The 17,530-nt window shown below is 43.6% G+C and overlaps 2 protein-coding genes and 1 long non-coding RNA gene across 4 annotated transcripts; 2 read left to right on the top strand and 1 right to left on the bottom strand.

The window, feature by feature from the left end:
- The first annotated feature begins 324 nt into the window (after positions 1-324).
- On the top strand, positions 325-2,181 carry LOC115252380 (uncharacterized). Its single transcript, XR_003890816.1, has 3 exons — positions 325-499; positions 1,884-2,050; positions 2,138-2,181. It is a non-coding gene; the product is annotated as an uncharacterized lncRNA (long non-coding RNA).
- Positions 2,182-6,661: 4,480 nt separating this feature from the next.
- Positions 6,662-10,779, top strand: pcgf1 (polycomb group ring finger 1). Of its 2 annotated transcripts, none has more exons than XM_011610990.2 (9): positions 6,662-6,795; positions 7,586-7,691; positions 7,775-7,927; positions 8,043-8,114; positions 8,350-8,455; positions 8,549-8,591; positions 9,678-9,761; positions 10,316-10,396; positions 10,599-10,779. In XM_011610990.2, the coding sequence occupies exons 1-9, from the start codon at positions 6,709-6,711 to the stop codon at positions 10,647-10,649; spliced, it is 783 nt and encodes a 260-aa protein (XP_011609292.1). In that variant the 5' UTR covers positions 6,662-6,708; the 3' UTR covers positions 10,650-10,779. The 2 variants fall into 2 exon arrangements, with proteins under 2 accessions (XP_011609292.1, XP_003970709.1); XM_003970660.3 differs by having other exon boundaries at positions 9,675-9,761.
- Positions 10,780-12,935: 2,156 nt separating this feature from the next.
- Positions 12,936-16,303, bottom strand: lbx2 (ladybird homeobox 2). Its single transcript, XM_003970659.3, has 2 exons — positions 15,399-16,303; positions 12,936-14,893 (listed from the first exon to the last, which is right to left on the bottom strand). Exons 1-2 carry the CDS (start codon positions 15,721-15,723, stop codon positions 14,424-14,426), a joined length of 795 nt encoding a protein of 264 aa, XP_003970708.1. The 5' UTR covers positions 15,724-16,303; the 3' UTR covers positions 12,936-14,423.
- Between the last annotated feature and the right edge of the window lie 1,227 nt (positions 16,304-17,530).

The raw sequence follows: 17,530 nt of genomic DNA, 5'->3' as shown, positions 1-17,530 counted from the left end.
TTTACTGCTCATTAAATAGTCCCTATTCTGGATCTCTGTCTCCTCTGAGACCAGATTGTGGGGACATTTTCCCAGAAAAGGTTTTGCAAGTGGCCAGAGAAGAGCTACCCGATCCTTGACGACTCAATGATCTGATCTGTATTCAGTCTTCATACCATAATCCTTTATTTCATTCATTTATCTGTGTTTATCTGTGCAGTTGCTTCCTGTAGCATGCTTAAAAATGCCCATCACATGCACCATCGCTGCCGTTTCCCTGCACAATTATCTCAAACAGGCGAGTCGATCTTTAGATCAGTGAGAGTGAGCAAGCGTCATCAAGACGACTCGCGCTGATACGGTAGGTCTGCTTCCTCCCAGAGGTGGCGTCGCGCCGAGGTGATCTCAGCAGTTGCACGCTACGGCAGAAGATGGCAGAGACAGATGAAAGACCGCCTGCATGCGAGACTGGAAGATGAGACGGAGGTGAAGTCTCCAAAACAATTCCATTATTGACACAGTAAGTGCAGGCAATAAGGGCCTCCTCTTCAGGGTCCTCATCAGAGCTCTTTAGAGCAGGGAAATAACCAACCATAATTCCCCAACCAAATCACTCCACAGCATCAAAGGTTTGGCATTATCTCTCTCTCTCTCTCACACACACACGCGCACACACACACGCGTCTATGAAGCAATGGCGTCCTGCTTTGATGTGCCTTTTTCTGGATGTTGCCAGACCTTTGTTCAAGTCACTCGTCGGTCGAAATGGTTGGAATGAAGACAATAATCGATATGATGCATCACGGAGCTTAAAGCTTTTCATGATTAAAAAAACAAACCGTGAAACTTTAAATCTTTGTAACGACATACGAAGAACACACACACATTGAGCTTCATTACATTTAGGTTTATGCAATATCTGCCAGATGTATGCGTAATTAAAGCGTAATACACTCCATTATCAACTAAATCTAAAGCCAAAGGTGATGCGGTGTGGCATCAACGTCTCACGCCTGCCCTCTCTGAAGGCTGCTCTCTACAGGGGTCGAGGGAGGAGTCAAGTTCAAGGTCACGCCAGTGTTATTAAACCCAGAAGGGCAATGATGACGCCATCATTGCAATAATTACAGAACCGTTTGATATGATGGGTCGCACCTTTGTGTCCATTTACACTTAAACTACAGCAGGATGTTATTAGGGGCGGTTGATTTAAAAACTCCTGGACCGGCGACTTTCGCCTCACCTGCATCCTTCCAGCAAAGTTTCCTCCCGGCTGACTTCTGTTATCCCGTCACCCTTATTCTCTTAAACGCCCATGAAGATAAGATGGCTGCGGGATAATCAAGCGTGTCCTTCTGCTTACCCAGCAGATAGAGGCAGGCTGCAGGAGCGAGTGTGTCCTCTCCGGCTCGAGACTCTTAGATTTTAAAGACAGATCGGCGTTATGCAGGATGAGCTGGGAATAGCATGGGCTGAGGGAAAAAACTTTGGAAATTGGAGATATGGAGGAATTTTACTGCTTATCGCAATTTATTTCAGGAGATGCCGCAATCTCTTGTTATGCAACCATACCCTGATATTGTAAATACCATAATTTGCTTCTTTTTGTGAGCGCATGCATCAAATCATCTTATCTTTGCATGGATGTGGGTGTGTGTCAGAGAGAGAGAGGGGGAGAGAGAGAGAGAGAGGTAGGAGGTGTCCTGTTCCACCTCTGTTGTCTGTAGGAACATTTGGAGGAACTAAAATATGCGATTTTATTTTAACCCAGTTCCGAACAAACATCTGTGCATTTCCTTAAAGGCAGTTTCAGATTTACTTTTATATATTCTTTACCTTATTTAGATATCATTCTCTTAATTACCAGGAATTTCAATGACTTTTCATTGGTTTGCAATTAAAAGGGTTCAAACACGATACCCCGATACCATGAAGTCCCCAGATAATCCCGAGATAACCCGGATACTTGCGAGTTATCATGGATGACGGAGCTGTGTGTGTATCGGCGTGCACGCTCTATGCACACATGCCTAAGCACACAGATACACCCTCTACAAAGCCGCACGCACACGTGAGTAATGAAAATTCAGTTGAAGACTGACAAAGCTCTATTGTGTCCCTTTAATGCGATTTAATACGGAGCTTTATTTTCCTGCAGCCACTGGCCAAATTGCACTTGTAGGAAAACTTGTCCCGTCTCAGCATCTTCCATTCATTATTTGTCCTTGAGCTTATCTGGGCTGAGAACTGAAGCTCAGGCGTCACAGAAAAGGAGCGAAGTGAAAGGCCTTTGGTTTTATCACCGGCAAAAGTCAAAACAAGTGCTGGAGCCGTGCGCTTGGACCGCTTTCTTTATTTACATGTTTACTTGGGTGTAAAATAGGCATGCAGCAACGCTCGATAAGGATCAACTGTATCACTAAAGCTTGATTCACTCCAACAAGGAGCCCAACGGGATTCTCGAGCGTCAACCGAAAGGGGAGAAATTCTCCCCGGAATTCACGTTCTTTGAATTAAAAGCAGGGAATTTTTGCTCCGAGTTCACTTGGATGCAGCTGCTGCAGACAAACACAACAAACACTTTTAATGAACCTTTATATGACCTCTTTTGTCTGATGAGCATTAATGAACTCACTCATAAATTTTACGGTTTTAACAACAAAATAAAATTCTTTTGATTTGACCATTTATATTCCATCGCAATGAAGGTGCAGCTTTTATGGGATCATAAAGGAATCATGAAGCCATTTTAATGCGATTAAAGTGTATCTTTTTTTTTTAAAAGAGCCTGGCACAAGTTCATGACTTTAAATTGCTTTATTAACGTGGAAATGATTATTGTTGCACAAATCTAAAAGAATAAATGCATCAAAGCTCATTCTGTTTCATTCATGCAAATTGTTTGTGCATCAAAAACTGGCATCATTTCAGTTAAATGAGTTAAATTGACGTCTGCCACAAGCTTCCTCCCGTATTTCACTGGAAAACTTCACTTCATACACACACACAGGGTGTGTGTTGTGGAAACCATGAACATTGGACCAGGTTTCACTTCCAAATTATTCTAGATGTTACAAATTGTCCTCGTAGGACTGCGTCTTAAATCAGGGTCTGAGTGACCTCACAGAAACTTTACACTTGAACGTGAAAACAGCTGTAAAGCGTCCGGCTCCGCACATACGTTATAGCCCAAAATGAAGCGTTCAGCTGGAGCAAAGCACGTTTGATTAGAGCCGCCCTCACATCTGTGCAGCGTTCCCTCCCGGCTCCGTGTGCAGTGATATACATAACGGTGTCCCGTATATTTATGTTCTTTTACGCTGCCGGGTGAGATGTGGCCACCAACAAGTCATCTTTTTCATCGCTGAGGGACGATCTGCTGCGTGTGTTTTTGTCCAGCTGTCCACATTATTCAGATGGTGATACTGGGAGTTTGGCTCTTGTGCCAGGTGGGGGCCGGAGGGCTTGCCCTACATCATTCATTATGCCCTCGCCCATCAAGCGGGCTGCAAAGCTGCACTGCTCTGGAGCCACTCCAAGAAAGCTCTCGTCATTAGCTTGCCACTTGGTGGCCAATTGCTGGAGCAAAGGAGACAAAAGCTGCAGTCCACCCCTGCATGCTCTGATTGCTCTGAGGGAGAGAGAAAGAAAGAGAGACACTGACAGAGGGGGAGAGAGAGTGGAGGGACGAGGGGCCTATTTCTTGGCACGGCGGGACATTGATTCTATAGCTGGGTCGTTGTGTGTTTGGTTTTTGGCACAGGATGTCCAGAGCTGAGGTGAATGGGGTCTCTATTGGCAGCGAGGGTTCCATGGATCCAGAGACCTGCAGTTTCATCACGCAGGCTTTTATTTATTGATGAAGTGTTTTATTTATTACAGTTACAGAATTTGGAGGTCTTTGCGCTTTTAAGGTTTAATGTCGATGATTAAGATCACATCCTCTCATAAATGCCCCAATCCTCTTTTAGCTTTACTCAACTTCCACTTTTGTTATTTGATTATATTTAACAGTGTTAACTTCTTTAATTGGCCTTTTTTAGTTTCTAAATTCAAATGCTTGTGACAACAGTGAATGTAGAAAATACTTTGGTCGACATTTTTATTGCCGATGGCACCAACATTGCTTTCCCCTCATTGGGGGGGGGGTTGATCGGCTGCAGCGATGAACAGATGTGTGGACACGTGGAAGAAGCTTCTTCGTCTGTGTTTCTGACATGACGAAGGAATGGACGTGTGGATCACTCTTGATCTTCTCGGCCTCTTGGGCAGCTCTTGTCCTCTGAACTTCACTGTGCTGTGATCCTCCTACGCCTGCAGGCCCTCAGGGTATTTGAATGTTGCGTGGAGTCAAAGCCCCGTCAATCAGATAAGCAGTGACCTGGCGGGCCTGGCAGATAAGACGTTACATAGGCGGAAGTGGCAGACAGTAGGGGACAAAAGGCCCGTCTGTAGAGGTGCAATGAAGCCAGACTGATCAGCGTCTCCTCAAACTCCACCAGGCTGCCTGCATGTATTATGTTTTATTTGATCTAGTTCCTGATTTTAGCCTCGTTGGCGTGCGCTTCTGTTCCGGTCTTATTTCAACAGTGTGACAAATTCTCCCCGAGATAAAAATCAGCAATTTTCCAAAGGTTTCGTGGAATTTTCAGACATTACACAGCTCTGAGTGTCTGTAATCAAAGAGTGGCCTCCGGACCGACCAATCAGATCAGTTCAGAGAGGCATTCCAGTCAGTTATTTCAGGGGCTACACTCACCGAGGTCGAACGAACAACACAAACTTGACAGTCATTCTGTGGAACATAGAACTTACAAAAGAATGAATGAAGGGTGAGTCTTTGTGTAGGACGGCAGCTTTTGGGTGGTCCAATAGTTGGAAGCCCTCTGGGAGGGATCAAGTAGACCTCCACATGTAATACCATTGGGACAACCTGTTGAGACAGGGTAGAGCTAATTCAGAGGCAGCCACAACCGATAATACATCATTCCTTTGCCTAGTTTTCCCTCACAGTTGTTTTATAATTAGGTGATTGTGAGTGAATTTAGGGGAACACGAATAGATCTGAACCTCGGCTCTGCCACATGTGAAACCACAGCAGCTTGAATAAATACCAAAGTTTAGCTTGTACACACACCGCAAGATAATCTCAGCCGTGCCGAGGCCACACACTCTGCGTGATTCCGACATTATACTTCGCATTAGCACAGACCAGCTCGGGGCGACCATCATCGGCTACCTTTTTATTGTACAAAGAGACCCTCAGCGGTTGTTGTTGAGGGAGGTAAAAAGAAGTACTTATTCAACCCACAAACAGCATGCAGGAGAGTGCATGCAGGGTTCAAACACTTCACTTTCAAGTGCTCCTCCAGTAAAAAGGGTCACAATTCTAAGATTAGTTATGCTGAATAAGTTTAGTTTCAATGAAAAAATCGATTTTAAGGTTAATTGAACAGATGTAGTTATTGCAACAGGTAATAGCTGTAGAGTGCATATTTATTCTTTGTATTTCAAAAGTATTTCTTGAGGTTATTAATTATGTTCTGCTGCTATATTGCTCAGTAAACATTTGTGGGCTCGATACCAGGTCGTCTGACATAATTCCCCAGAGCACATGAGACTGTGTGCAACGGTGCATGAAGACGACCCTCCACACTGCTTATAGGGGCTGCATACAGGCCTGGATGTGTGACAGGGTCCGTTCAGTTGTTGTTGAAGATTGTGGTGTAATACGGTTTTTCACACACTTTGCATTTAGTTTCAAAACCTTTTATATTCTGTCTGAGCACTTTTCCGACATGTTGCGCACATAGCTAGAATGCGAGGACTAACTTACCTGCAGGGTGCTATGCAATCATTGAACATAAAAGCTCGAAATAAATGAGTTTGCAAATAAAAATTAAAATATGGTTGAGATAATAACCATTATTAGGATGTAATTATGACAAAGTTTGAAAATATGTGTAGACAAAGCATCGCTGTGCTACAAAAACATGAAACAAATAAACAAACAACAAAAATAATATTAAATTGACTGGCACTTCAGCCTAAAATGTGTGGCTACAGCGCCCCCTGTTGGTTAAAGTTAATAAGTCTGCTCAAGTGAAATATTTGATTTAAACTGAATCGAAACGTAAATTTGGTGTCAGACAGTACCTACCATTTTTCCTTTATGTATCGATCCGTATTTTAATTTAGGCCCGTTTAGTTGTATTTATACGTGTTGATTTATTTCTATGCTAAACGAAATAAGACTCATCATAAGAATGATGGTAACTCAAAGAGCAAACTAATATAATTAGTATACTAATATTATAAGAATGCTTAGTCTACTAAGATAATTAGTTTGAAAAGAGATCACCGTAGTCCGCGCACATTTTTAATTGTTATTTAATAGCAAAATAACCATAATTATATCAACAAATAATAATAATAATAATAATTAATAAGGGTCTATCTGTGATATCTTCAAATATAGAAATTATCATGTAAATAATAAATGTAACAAAATTATGGAAAGTATTGATCTTTCTACATTATTTAGTGTAAATATACTGTATGTATAATAGTAAATAAACCCGACTGAAGCAGAATATACCAGTCGTGTTTTGTACTTTTATAGTAGCATTTATAAAATGTATTAATTTATTTACCTTTATTTTGGTGTTGCCCGCCTCCTGTTGAAAAGGACACTTCCGCTTTACCCGGAAGTAAGCATAATTCCCAAAGATGGCGGAACAAGGTCCGATGGCCATAGCGATGCGGCTACGAAATCAACTCCAGTCCGTCTACAAATTGGACCCACTGAGAAATGAGGTGGGTATCGGTGTGTGGTGAGCTCATGAGCACAGGTATAACAGCACAGAGGCGGCCGCTGGGCACCGGAGGCCCGGTGAACAGGCGCGATAGACGCGGATCGTTGTCGTCTCCGCGGCGCTGATGGAGAGAAGAGGAGAGCGGAGTCGAGGCGCTGCGAAGGAAGGTCCCCGTTTCAGCGTGCGTGCGCGGTGGGGGTCCACTCGGGTTGTTCTACACATGCAGCGAAGCAGCGTGTGCCAGTAATGCCGAGAACCTGTTCTTTCGGCTAGCTCAAAGACCCACACTCAGCTCTGTTTGGTACTTTAACCGGAAGTTTACTTGTTCAAGCGATGCGCGGTCCGTTATGTCCGCTGCTGTGGACCGTCCCGGACCGTCCTGGACCGTCCCGGACCATCCTGGACCGTCCTGGACTGTCGGTCCGTGCGTCCCGATCACAGAGGAAGGGGTTCGATTTTGATGGTATAACCAAAAATATCAAATATCCCTGGTATAATATAAATTGAGAGGTCAGTCCGAGGTCAGGACAGGCGTTTATATGTCTTTTATATATTTTCTGGCAGATTCTGAAGGACATCTGCCCTGTTGACTGCATGCCAGCATTTTTCTGAACAATAATCTGAGTGTCTTTCATTATGATGACTGTGGGGACATTTTATTACTTTGAGTCTTTTTGGTGTAAAGAAAAGATAGTGTTCCTGTATATTAAGAATGCTTTCACAACTTTTTTTTTTAGTTTAAATATTTTTTAAAGCTTCGGCTAAAGATTTGCTTCATTTGTCCCCAACAGGAGGAGGTGAAGATTAAGATCAAGGACCTTAACGAACACATCGTCTGCTACCTTTGTGCAGGTTACTTCATCGACGCCACCACGATTACAGAGTGTTTGCACACTTGTGAGTTTGATCCGTTAGTTAAAATGATGCGCTGCGTGTGTAAAATACCTCCTCTTCAACTCTAATTTGTTCCTGTTTTATAGTTTGTAAAAGTTGCATTGTGAAATACCTGCAAACAAGCAAGTATTGTCCAATGTGCAACATCAAAATTCACGAAACGCAGCCTTTACTTAACCTCAAACTGGATCGAGTGATGCAGGACATCGTCTACAAACTGGTACCAGGACTACAAGAAAGTACGTCCTCTTATATTGTTGCAGTCAGTCTAAAAGTGGTTAAGAGAGATCTATAGAGTCCCGTTGGCCTGATCAGCTGGCTTTAGTCTTTTTCTGTTGTGTAACATCTGAACAGGTGAAGACAAGAGAATAAAGGAGTTTTATCAGTCACGTGGTTTAGAACGAGTCGTGCAGCCTTCTGGGGACGGTGAGTCTCTGCTTTCATCATGTCTCATATTTGCTGAAGCTCCTCTGAGAAAATAACCTCGAGCATTTATTTATTAATTTCTGTCAGAATCTGAAGCGTTTCCACTAAAGCAAACCTCGAAATGTGTCTCCTGTCCTGGCTTAATGTTGTTTTGTCAGCGCGTACACAGCAGCATTAAGTGGTGCTAAAATATGCCAAAGAGATGATTCGCAAACTTTTGCTCTTGGTTCTCCAGATGCTTTGCCGGATGCTGCAGGTTTGCCGTACACGAGCTTCGACCACTCAAAAGCCCATTTCTACAGATACGACGAGCAGGTGTCTCTCTGCTTGGAGCGGCTAAAGTGAGAATCCTGCCATTTTTGCAGTATTTGTCAGACATCTCAGTAACCTTTCGGCAAACACAGCGTTTAACAACCGTCGTCGTGTCTTTTCAGTTCGTCTCTGGCTGGGAAAGATAAGACCAAACTTACTTTGCAGGTACGTCAGCTGTAATCTATGTTTCCGGAGCCTCCGGCTGTGAAGAGCTCAGAGGTCGTGCACATTTGTTTGTCACATTCTGGGCTGAACACCAGAGTCGGGCGTTTTGGCTTGAATATTTTAATCACCTCTGTTGTCCCAGACCGCACGTTCAGCTATTTCTTTATTTGATTTCCGTGTCCTCGTGACTCCATTGAAAGCATCAGTCTCGTTCTCTCAGTGTTGCTGTCACACAGGTGGATCACATCAGGCTGCAAATATAATTTAACACAACTTATGGGTGGCACTGAAATCGGTTATTCAAGGTCACCTTTGATTCCACTTGCTGAAGTAAGCTGATAGAAACCAGGATAACTGAGCCCCCGATGAGTCTCATTTTGCTTCTACAAGGCTAACATTGCTAAAATCCTAGTCTGTATTAGGCTCAAATGTTGGGCACATATTTCCAACATCTGGCACAGTACACTTAATATATAATTTATCTTCACCCTGACAATATAAATGTTGTTTGAAACAAGCTTGTCAAATCAGCCAAGATATTCTCATTATGCAACAGTATTGGTTTGAACTCGAGGTATTTAATCAGCAACCATTTAACAAAAGTCTGTTTATTATTTTTGGCTTCCACACGCATAGCTGCAGTGACTTTAACCAGTCAGTAGATGGCGCCATTGGTGCTGTAAGCGAATTCCAGTCTAAGCAGTGTGATTCAGACCAGCGTGGGTTTCTCATTCATTTGGTTTCACTTCATGATCACAAACATTCACTTCCATTTACCTGTTTTTACTGTGGTAACATTCAGTATTTTTTTCTGCGATTTTAAATATTTTCTCTTTTCGGGGGGGAAACACAAGTGAAATTTAGGGGGGAAAAAATTAGTTTGGGACCGAAAACTAGCAGGAATTAGTTCAGGCTTTGTTGCTGAGGAATCACAAATGTGTTACGTGGGTGACATGAAAGAGAAGAAAAGTTTGGTCTAACCTGTAAATTCTAAAGACTTGTGAATGTTTACACGGAACAAAAGCAAAGTTCTCTTCTCGGCTTCAAAAGTCTTTAAAGCGAGTTGATGTTGTTTCCCTGCAGCAGAAGTTTGTTCGCTGTTCTGTCCGAGCTGAGGTGAGACACCTACGGAAGGTCCTCTGTCATCGTCTCAACGTAGAAAAAAACCAGGTCAGTCGTCCAAACTCGACATGAACATTGTTGATCAATGAAGCATGAGCGGTGATTTATTCAGTATTGACAGATGTGTGATTAAAAACATGAATTAAAGCAAAAAAACATGTGGAATTTAAAGTGTTCTTACTTGCAAAACCTTCATCAAGCAACAGAGATATTGAATGAAAAATGGGAGAAATGCATTCTGACAGTAGCAAATTCAGTAAATAAATTATGAGAATTAGAAAATAAGTCGGTAAAATGAAGTCAGTGCCAGTAGAATTAATCCTGGCAATATTTCATGATTTAAAAAATCCCACCGTCACAGGAGGAAGATGAACAAAGTCGTGCTGCCATGTCCTCGACCTTTGACCCCTGACATTTTCACAATTCGTGTTTCAGAGTAGAAATTTCCGCCGATCTGATCTCAAATTTGAAAGTTTTCAGATCAACAGTGTGTTTCTTCCCGTTTCCATGGCGACACGGCGTCGTTCTCAGTGGCTTGTCTTCTCCATCTTGTGCTAACATCTAAAAACAGTCACAGATGTTGCCTCCTGCTCCCCTCACAGGTCCAGATGTTGTTCAATAACGAGTCGCTGCCTGATCACATGACCATGAAGCGATTATGGCTGTCTCACTGGTTTGGCAAGGTACGCTACAGCTACCGTTAAATGGTGCCAACAGTTGTCGTGCGTGCCTCCACACGCCATTCGCTGTGGCGGAGCTGCACATTTGCAGCTGTTTTCAGTTGATGTAACATGTAGGAATATATTATATGAAACAATTTCTTTTAAATTCCAGCAAAACAAGCATTCAGTTTCTCTTTTAAGACTTTGTTTCTCTCCTCTACAGGCTCAGCCATTAGTCCTTCACTACACCATCAAGGACAAAAGGAGCAGATAGGGCTTGTTTTCACATCAACAGCTGTATATATTTTGTACAATACATATTCTATTTTACTAGTGTTTGTGTACATATACTTATTTTCCCTGTTTTGTATTTTTGAGAAAATAAATTTAAAATGTCATAAAAACAGCATTTTTGTCATGAGAATAGAAAAACACTAACATTTTGGAAGTGATTGGCTTCCCAAATGGCTCATCATGGTGTTGGTTTTCCCATGCTAATGAGCACCGCGGGCTGTGGCTTGACAGGAAGCACTCCCTGTGTTTTTTATTGCCGATTCTCTGCCTCGTCTTCGAATCCTGGTGCTCTGACATCTGCTCCATGTGTCAGCGGCTGCAGACCTGCCTGGTTTCTGCATCTGTGGGCTCCCGTGGGGGCAGCTGCAGGCTAGTACCTGTAAAAAGTTGCGGTATTTAAACGGTTCAGGCAGCAGTTTTCCGGACCGTTTGCTCTGATCACGTGTCCTGACTCGTGTTCCTCACCTGTCTGATCTTTGTGAATGGTGCACATTTTACCATCAGACTCTCTGTTCTTACTTCCACTGTGGTGCATTTTGGCCTGATGGAAGATCTCCCTCCAGGGCTGCAGAGGTCAGAGCTACTCATCTCCTCCTGCTGCTTCAACTTGGGACCATAGTGGGATAAACTGGGCTCTGAATTATTGCAGAAGAGTTTTAATTATTGCTGTCCAGAGTGTAAAGTGTAACTGCTTGAAAAATGAGCCCCGTTTCTGCTCACATTCAAACTAAATCATCAGAAACGCTTGATGTCTGGAGCAGAAGCAGTTCATATGGTGGACGCTAGGTGGCGCCATTGCAGCTCCGCTGACGCCTTCGTTAGCTGTTCTGCCCTGGACGGTTATATTTGATACGTTCAGTTCCCTAATTGTGGAAAATTGTAGCTGCTTCCGAGGAGGGGAAAACCCCTAAATGTAAGCCTCTAGTTATTGTATTTTTTGATACAATTGATCCTCGAATTCCATAAATATGGTTTGGATTTCACGTTAAATGTGTTGAGGAATAAAGACGGGAGGTTTCGGACTGAAAAGCTTGAAACTTGTTTAAATATAATTATTATGAGACCTCATCAACATCGCGTCACATATTTCTGAGGCTTTAGGAGGACATTGGAGTTAATTGGATTGCCCACAGCCCCGTGGCCATGTTTTCTAAATGAAGAATAAAATGGAGAATAAAATGCACTAGAATACAGTGCGCGCGCACACACGCACATTATTTCCCCAGCCAGTCTTTACAAAGCCTAGGCCAGCCCCCCCTCCCAGGGTATTCCTATATGTTGAAAAAATAATAATCCCCGCAAGCTTTGACCTTTAGGCCAAAATATTCAGGAATTCCGGTTTCTGCAGGATCGCCGGCTCCGATTGCAGCTGTTACCTCTGAGCTTTATATTTCTACTGTAAAACACTACAAATATGTATCCAAGTGGGCCTCCAACAATATATAAGCTAACATCAGTCACTGAAGCAGTAAAAATGCCCCCTGAGATGCCCCTGTCCAATTCATGTTCTCCTTCTTCAGGGGGCAGAAATTCACCATCTCTTAATATTTGAAATGGGAAAATAAAATGTGATGTGCGATAAAAATGGCGTTTTATAGGTTTGGAAAAGCTTAAAAACGAGCATTTTAGGTTAAAGTTTCCATGCTTCAGGGACCGAAATGATTAAATCCATAGTCCAATTAACATAAACTGCAGCGTTTACCAGAAGCTGAAATGTAAACACCAAAATAATTAATAATTCTTAAAGACTGATTTACTGTTTGGGGGGGGGGGGGGGGGGGGGGGGGGGTTAAAAGATTGTGTTATTGTATTATGAGACAGGGGATTTAATAAATAAAATGGATATAATTCACAAATTCCTGTTAAAAGGCCTGGAGTGTTTTCATGTTCTAAATAATTTCATTTGCTTGCTGACTTTAATTTAAAGCTGCTGCTGCTGAAGCTTCTTAATAAAAGCTCCACTTGACTCCTCAACCTCCGCGATTCCGGCCGATTGCTTCCATTGTGGCTCCAGTCGGCTCGGTTTCACCACCCTGGAGCCCCAAATCGCGCGAACCCAGGCTCATTTTATAATATTGTGGTTTTTTAAAAGAAATAATTTATATAGATTTAAAGAAATGGATTTATTTCACCCTGTTCTGTTGTGGTATTAGGGTGATGGTTTAGTTTGACCGCTTAATGCGTTCATCAAAAATGATTCAAAGCTGCTTTTCAGCATTAAGAAGTAAGAAAATGTGTGTTTTATTCAGTTTTAAATGAAACGATGCACGTGTCAACATTTTTAATTCGGCTGCATTTTTGTGCATCAAACATACTTATGAAATAAATTAACAGAACTGCGGTTTGAGAGGAAATTTGACGTATCACCTCTGAAGTTTTAGGATTCATGACATTTGATCACAAAGCAGATATCATCACACACACACGCGCACGCACGCACGCTAAAGGCCCTGAACGCGCAACCAAACCGCTGCAAATGGCGAGCAGCACGCCGCATTCTCGCCGCCTCCCATTGAGCTTTATTCATTAGGCTCCTCGCACCAACACATTTGCTATTCATGACAGACTTTTCTCCTCTCCAAACACACTCGGGAGTGGCAGATGTGTGCCATTATTACCCGCGGCTCGCTGGAAGCTGTTTAAGAGTCAGGCAAAGGCGGGTTAACCTAATCAATCATGTCGACCAGTTGTGTTAAGGACGACTCGTATAAAGGGGGCAAACATATGGCGCAGGGGCGGCAGCAGCTTTTCTTTACACCGCAGCAGACCCGGACCTTCTTGTGACAAGACGCATTCAAAACCCGGGAGAAGAATGGGAAGAAAGGCCGCGGACGACTGCTAATTGAAGTCACGGCACTTCAGGCCTGAAAGCGGGGGTCAAACGGCTGAAAGGCGGCGATTTTTAACCAAACTGAGCAGATTTTCCTCATGAATATTTCACATAGTTCTGTAATCTCTCTGGGGGAAATACCTGCGTTATTACGTCTGGATCAAAATCACATGATTCGTGCTGCATTCCTCCAGTGTCTGATGGAGCTTTTGGCACCTCGACGTGCAGATTCTTTTATTATTATTATTATTTTTTATCATTGGTTAGAAATGAGTTTTATTGCAGCCGCTCGTTTTGTCACAATATCCAGAAGGCCGCGCGTCATCACGCAGATTTTAGTTAATCACACATCTTTCCGCGAGCTTCTTGAAATATCATATAACCTTTATTTACATAGATGCTGATTAAATAGAATGTTACAATAAAATTATCGCATAGGGTGTTTGATATATACCTATATACAGGAGTTTGCAGTCTGCGCCTTCTTTTGTCCTTAACAGAAAAGAAGAATCACAGTTAAGGAGGGATGGGCAGAATAAATGGTGCGAAGGGTTGAAATGGAAGTATTTGGTAAATCTGATTCCTTTGAAATAGGAAAGCGAATTGAAATGAGAAATGAAAAAGAACCTGCACTGGCTTCTCTCCCTCCTTAAAAGTGAGCATGTGAATCGATTTCTTCTACAGGATTTGCAGTCCTACTGTACCAAAACAGTCTGTGTGAAGCCTTTTATTCCTCAGTCTTTGCTGTGGAACTCGAACAAAAGTCTTGAGGGGCTTCACGAGTCCGAATAATAAATTAAAAAACTGGAAGGGTGGAAGAGGGTGAAAAAAACGGTCCTGAAATAGTTTTAATTCCCCTTTTTGTCAATATCCGTGCAAAAGTTCAGGACGAAAATGCCCCCTTTCCAGACTCCCCCCTCGCTGTCAGTCGTCCACCTCGATCTCTTCGTCATCTTCCGAGAATTCATCTGTGGTTTGGTCTCTGGACGAGGATGGGGACTGTGGGAAGGCCCGGTGTCCTTCATGAGAGGTCGGGGAGATACTGGGCGACCTTGCGTCGTGCCCTCCGCCGTGCTGGGACTCCTCTACGCCCTCCACGGTGACGAGGTTGTGCAGGGCCTGTGGCGTGATTTTCTTCAGGGACTCCACGTCAGCCTTCATCTCTTCCAGGTCCCGCTTGAGCTTGGCCCGGCGGTTCTGGAACCAGGTGATGACCTGCGCGTTCGAGAGGCCCAGCTGCTGCGCGATCTGGTCGCGATCGGCCGGAGAGAGATACTTCTGGTACAAAAACCTCTTCTCCAGCTCGTAAATCTGGTGGTTGGTGAAGGCCGTCCGCGACTTTCTCCTCTTCTTTGACGTCTGTCTCTGCCCGAAAGCGTTTACATGCTCCCGACCTTTGAGGAGTGAGAGAAGAAGACAGAAAAAGGAGTTAAAGGGGAAGAAAACAGGCAAAGAAGGCCTGAACTCCGTTTATCCGCGTGAATTATTTATTTTTTTATTTTTTTATCTAATGGAATATTTTTAAAACACAGATTACCGTATTTAGGGAATGGCAACAAATGGCAGAACATGCACTATGGTGACAAATCTTAAAACTCATCTTGAAATTTCCGGTGAATTATTTCAGAACAATCCGAAAAGAACGAACTCTTAGCGTCACTTTACTGAGTATCAGTGTGAGATATTCAGTCTGTGTTTTCCTGTATTTCGTGATGGAGCCGACCCCAAAGCCAGACCGACTTATTGACAGCTCAGTTTTGGAGGGTTTAGCTGCTCCATCGTGCCGAGCTGCCGCTGTAACGTTGAACATTTAGCTGCTTCACTGTCGAAACAACCCGAGATCTAAGATATTCTGTAAATAAACTCAATCAAACTGCATTAAAATATAACAATAATTACCTTCTGCTGCCTGGATAACGCTGACTTCCAGACCCTTAAATGTCTTGCTGGCCAACTCCTCCAGCGCGCACAGCGGCGATGAGGGAGTGGTGATCCCGTTTCTAGCGGAGTTGGTGCCGGTCACTTTCTCCAGCACCCTCGGTGGGCAGATACTGGCGACCGACTTCTTCACTGACGGCTTGTTCAGGATATCCTCGATGCTGAACGGCGTCAGCGGCTTGTTGGAATTGGCCGGAGGCGGCAGCTGATCCAGGGGAGCTCGCCTCCTCTCGTCGCCGCTGGACTGCAACACAGAACCTGCCTTCATGTCTTTACTGGAGGTCATCGCAGTCCCGAAGAAACACTTCCAGAAAGTTGACTATTTCATTCAAGTGGTTGTTTTAAAGCGTCCACAACTTGGTTCTTCTTGTGCGTTTTGGTGTTTTGGCAGTAAAAACCGAAAGCAGCGGCTTAGCTCGTCGTTTTCCTCTGCTCCACCAGAACCATGCTTCGGGCGTAGTTGCGAAGGCAGCCGGAGCGTATTCCCCTCAGACACTCGCAGTTCCTCTCGCAAGCTCCATATAGATCTTTACGCAGGGACAGACTGGAGGGGGTGAATCCCTGCAAGGCGAAAAAAAGTCGTCTGAGGCGGCAGAGAAAAGAAAGCAACTGCTAACGAGTTACTGTTGATTGGGCGAAGTTCAATTAGAGAAACACTACACTACTTGCTGACCCGCTGCTGCGTCTTAAAGGGCCGGACCATAATAACTAATTGGACGTGTGGAAGAGGAGGAGTCTGTCGCTGCCGAGGAAGAAAAAAAGGCTCTGGACTGTTTATGTATTGTGTCCCTCTGCTGGTGCGTTCTTCCAGAAAGGGAGAGTTGGTGCCCAGTGAAATTTCACCGGCAGGTTTTCATTGTGGAGAGGTTTGGATGAACAGCGCGCCAGTGCTCGTGATAGTCATGTTGGCTATTTGTGCGTAATTACGCACGAAGCCGTATGAGTGACGTGCGAATGTGTGACCTGTCTTTGAGCTAAAGGCTGCCAGTGAGAACAGTTTCGGTTGGTTTTGAAGCACATAAACTGATTTGACTGGAAGCAAACAGAAGTTTCCCCATCAACTGTTTAATATGACAGGTGATAGATTTTAATTGTACTTTATCCTAATCGGTCGTTGATTTGAAATCGAAACAGCACATTTAGACCAGTTTCACGTGGTTTTATGGCTGAAATTCCAGCTCCTGAAGCCATGCATCACGCTTTTGTTATTTTATTTTATTTTATTTATTTATTTGCTGCTGCTGCTTCTCCTTACTGCCTGCAGATAAAATCCACGATTGCCAGTAATTTAATGAGAGAGCGTGGAACAGACGGATAATAAAGGGGTGTTGGTGCCGTGGCTCACAATCTGACGACGGCATTTGTGTAGAGAGACGGATTAGAGAGGCAAAAAGAGGCCGACGTGGAAACCGAAGAGACCAGCAGGTACGTCTGAGAGGCACGTGTTGGTTCACGTTGACAGACCAGGCTGCTGTATCATGTTTTTCCTGTGCCTAACCTGGAAAAAAAATCCTAAAGTTAAAATTTAAATTTGAAAGGCGAATTGAAAAGTAACTAAATACATGCCAAAGGAAACAGAGCAGAGCAAATATACATTTCAGGTGAGAAAAAAACCTTCCTTTATATCGTAAAATATTTCATTTTTGCCTGTTTACAGAGCAGCTGAATTAGATACAGAGCAGCGGGGGTAGCAACGTGCAGAAAAAGGACTCGTACCTTCTCAAATATATTCAGACATTATTTTGGCCCTTTTGGATTTAAGCTGCCGCCCAGGAACCAACCGCGCACTGTGCCTTTGTGCCAGCTGCAGCATATGGTGACATTGGTTTAGGGACGCAGTTATAAAACAGCAGGAAATTCTATTAGCCGCCTTGGAGGTCCACCCTTCAGCCTGTGTTTCTCCATAATGAGCTGGAGTTTCGTACGGATAAATTCCGTTTGGGAATTTGAGCAGGAGCGTGCGTCGTTTGGATGGAAGGCGCAGGTAGCTGCACAGTTGGCCTCTTCTGATTAATATCACAGCCGCTGTGATTTAAAGTGACACTTTCTGAGTTCAGATCTAACCTGATACACAAAGCAAGTTCAAGCCTTTG

This window comes from Takifugu rubripes, chromosome 14 (genome assembly GCF_901000725.2).
Source record: "Takifugu rubripes chromosome 14, fTakRub1.2, whole genome shotgun sequence".
Taxonomy (NCBI): domain Eukaryota; kingdom Metazoa; phylum Chordata; class Actinopteri; order Tetraodontiformes; family Tetraodontidae; genus Takifugu; species Takifugu rubripes.
This window is presented reverse-complemented; position numbering and strand designations above follow the sequence as displayed.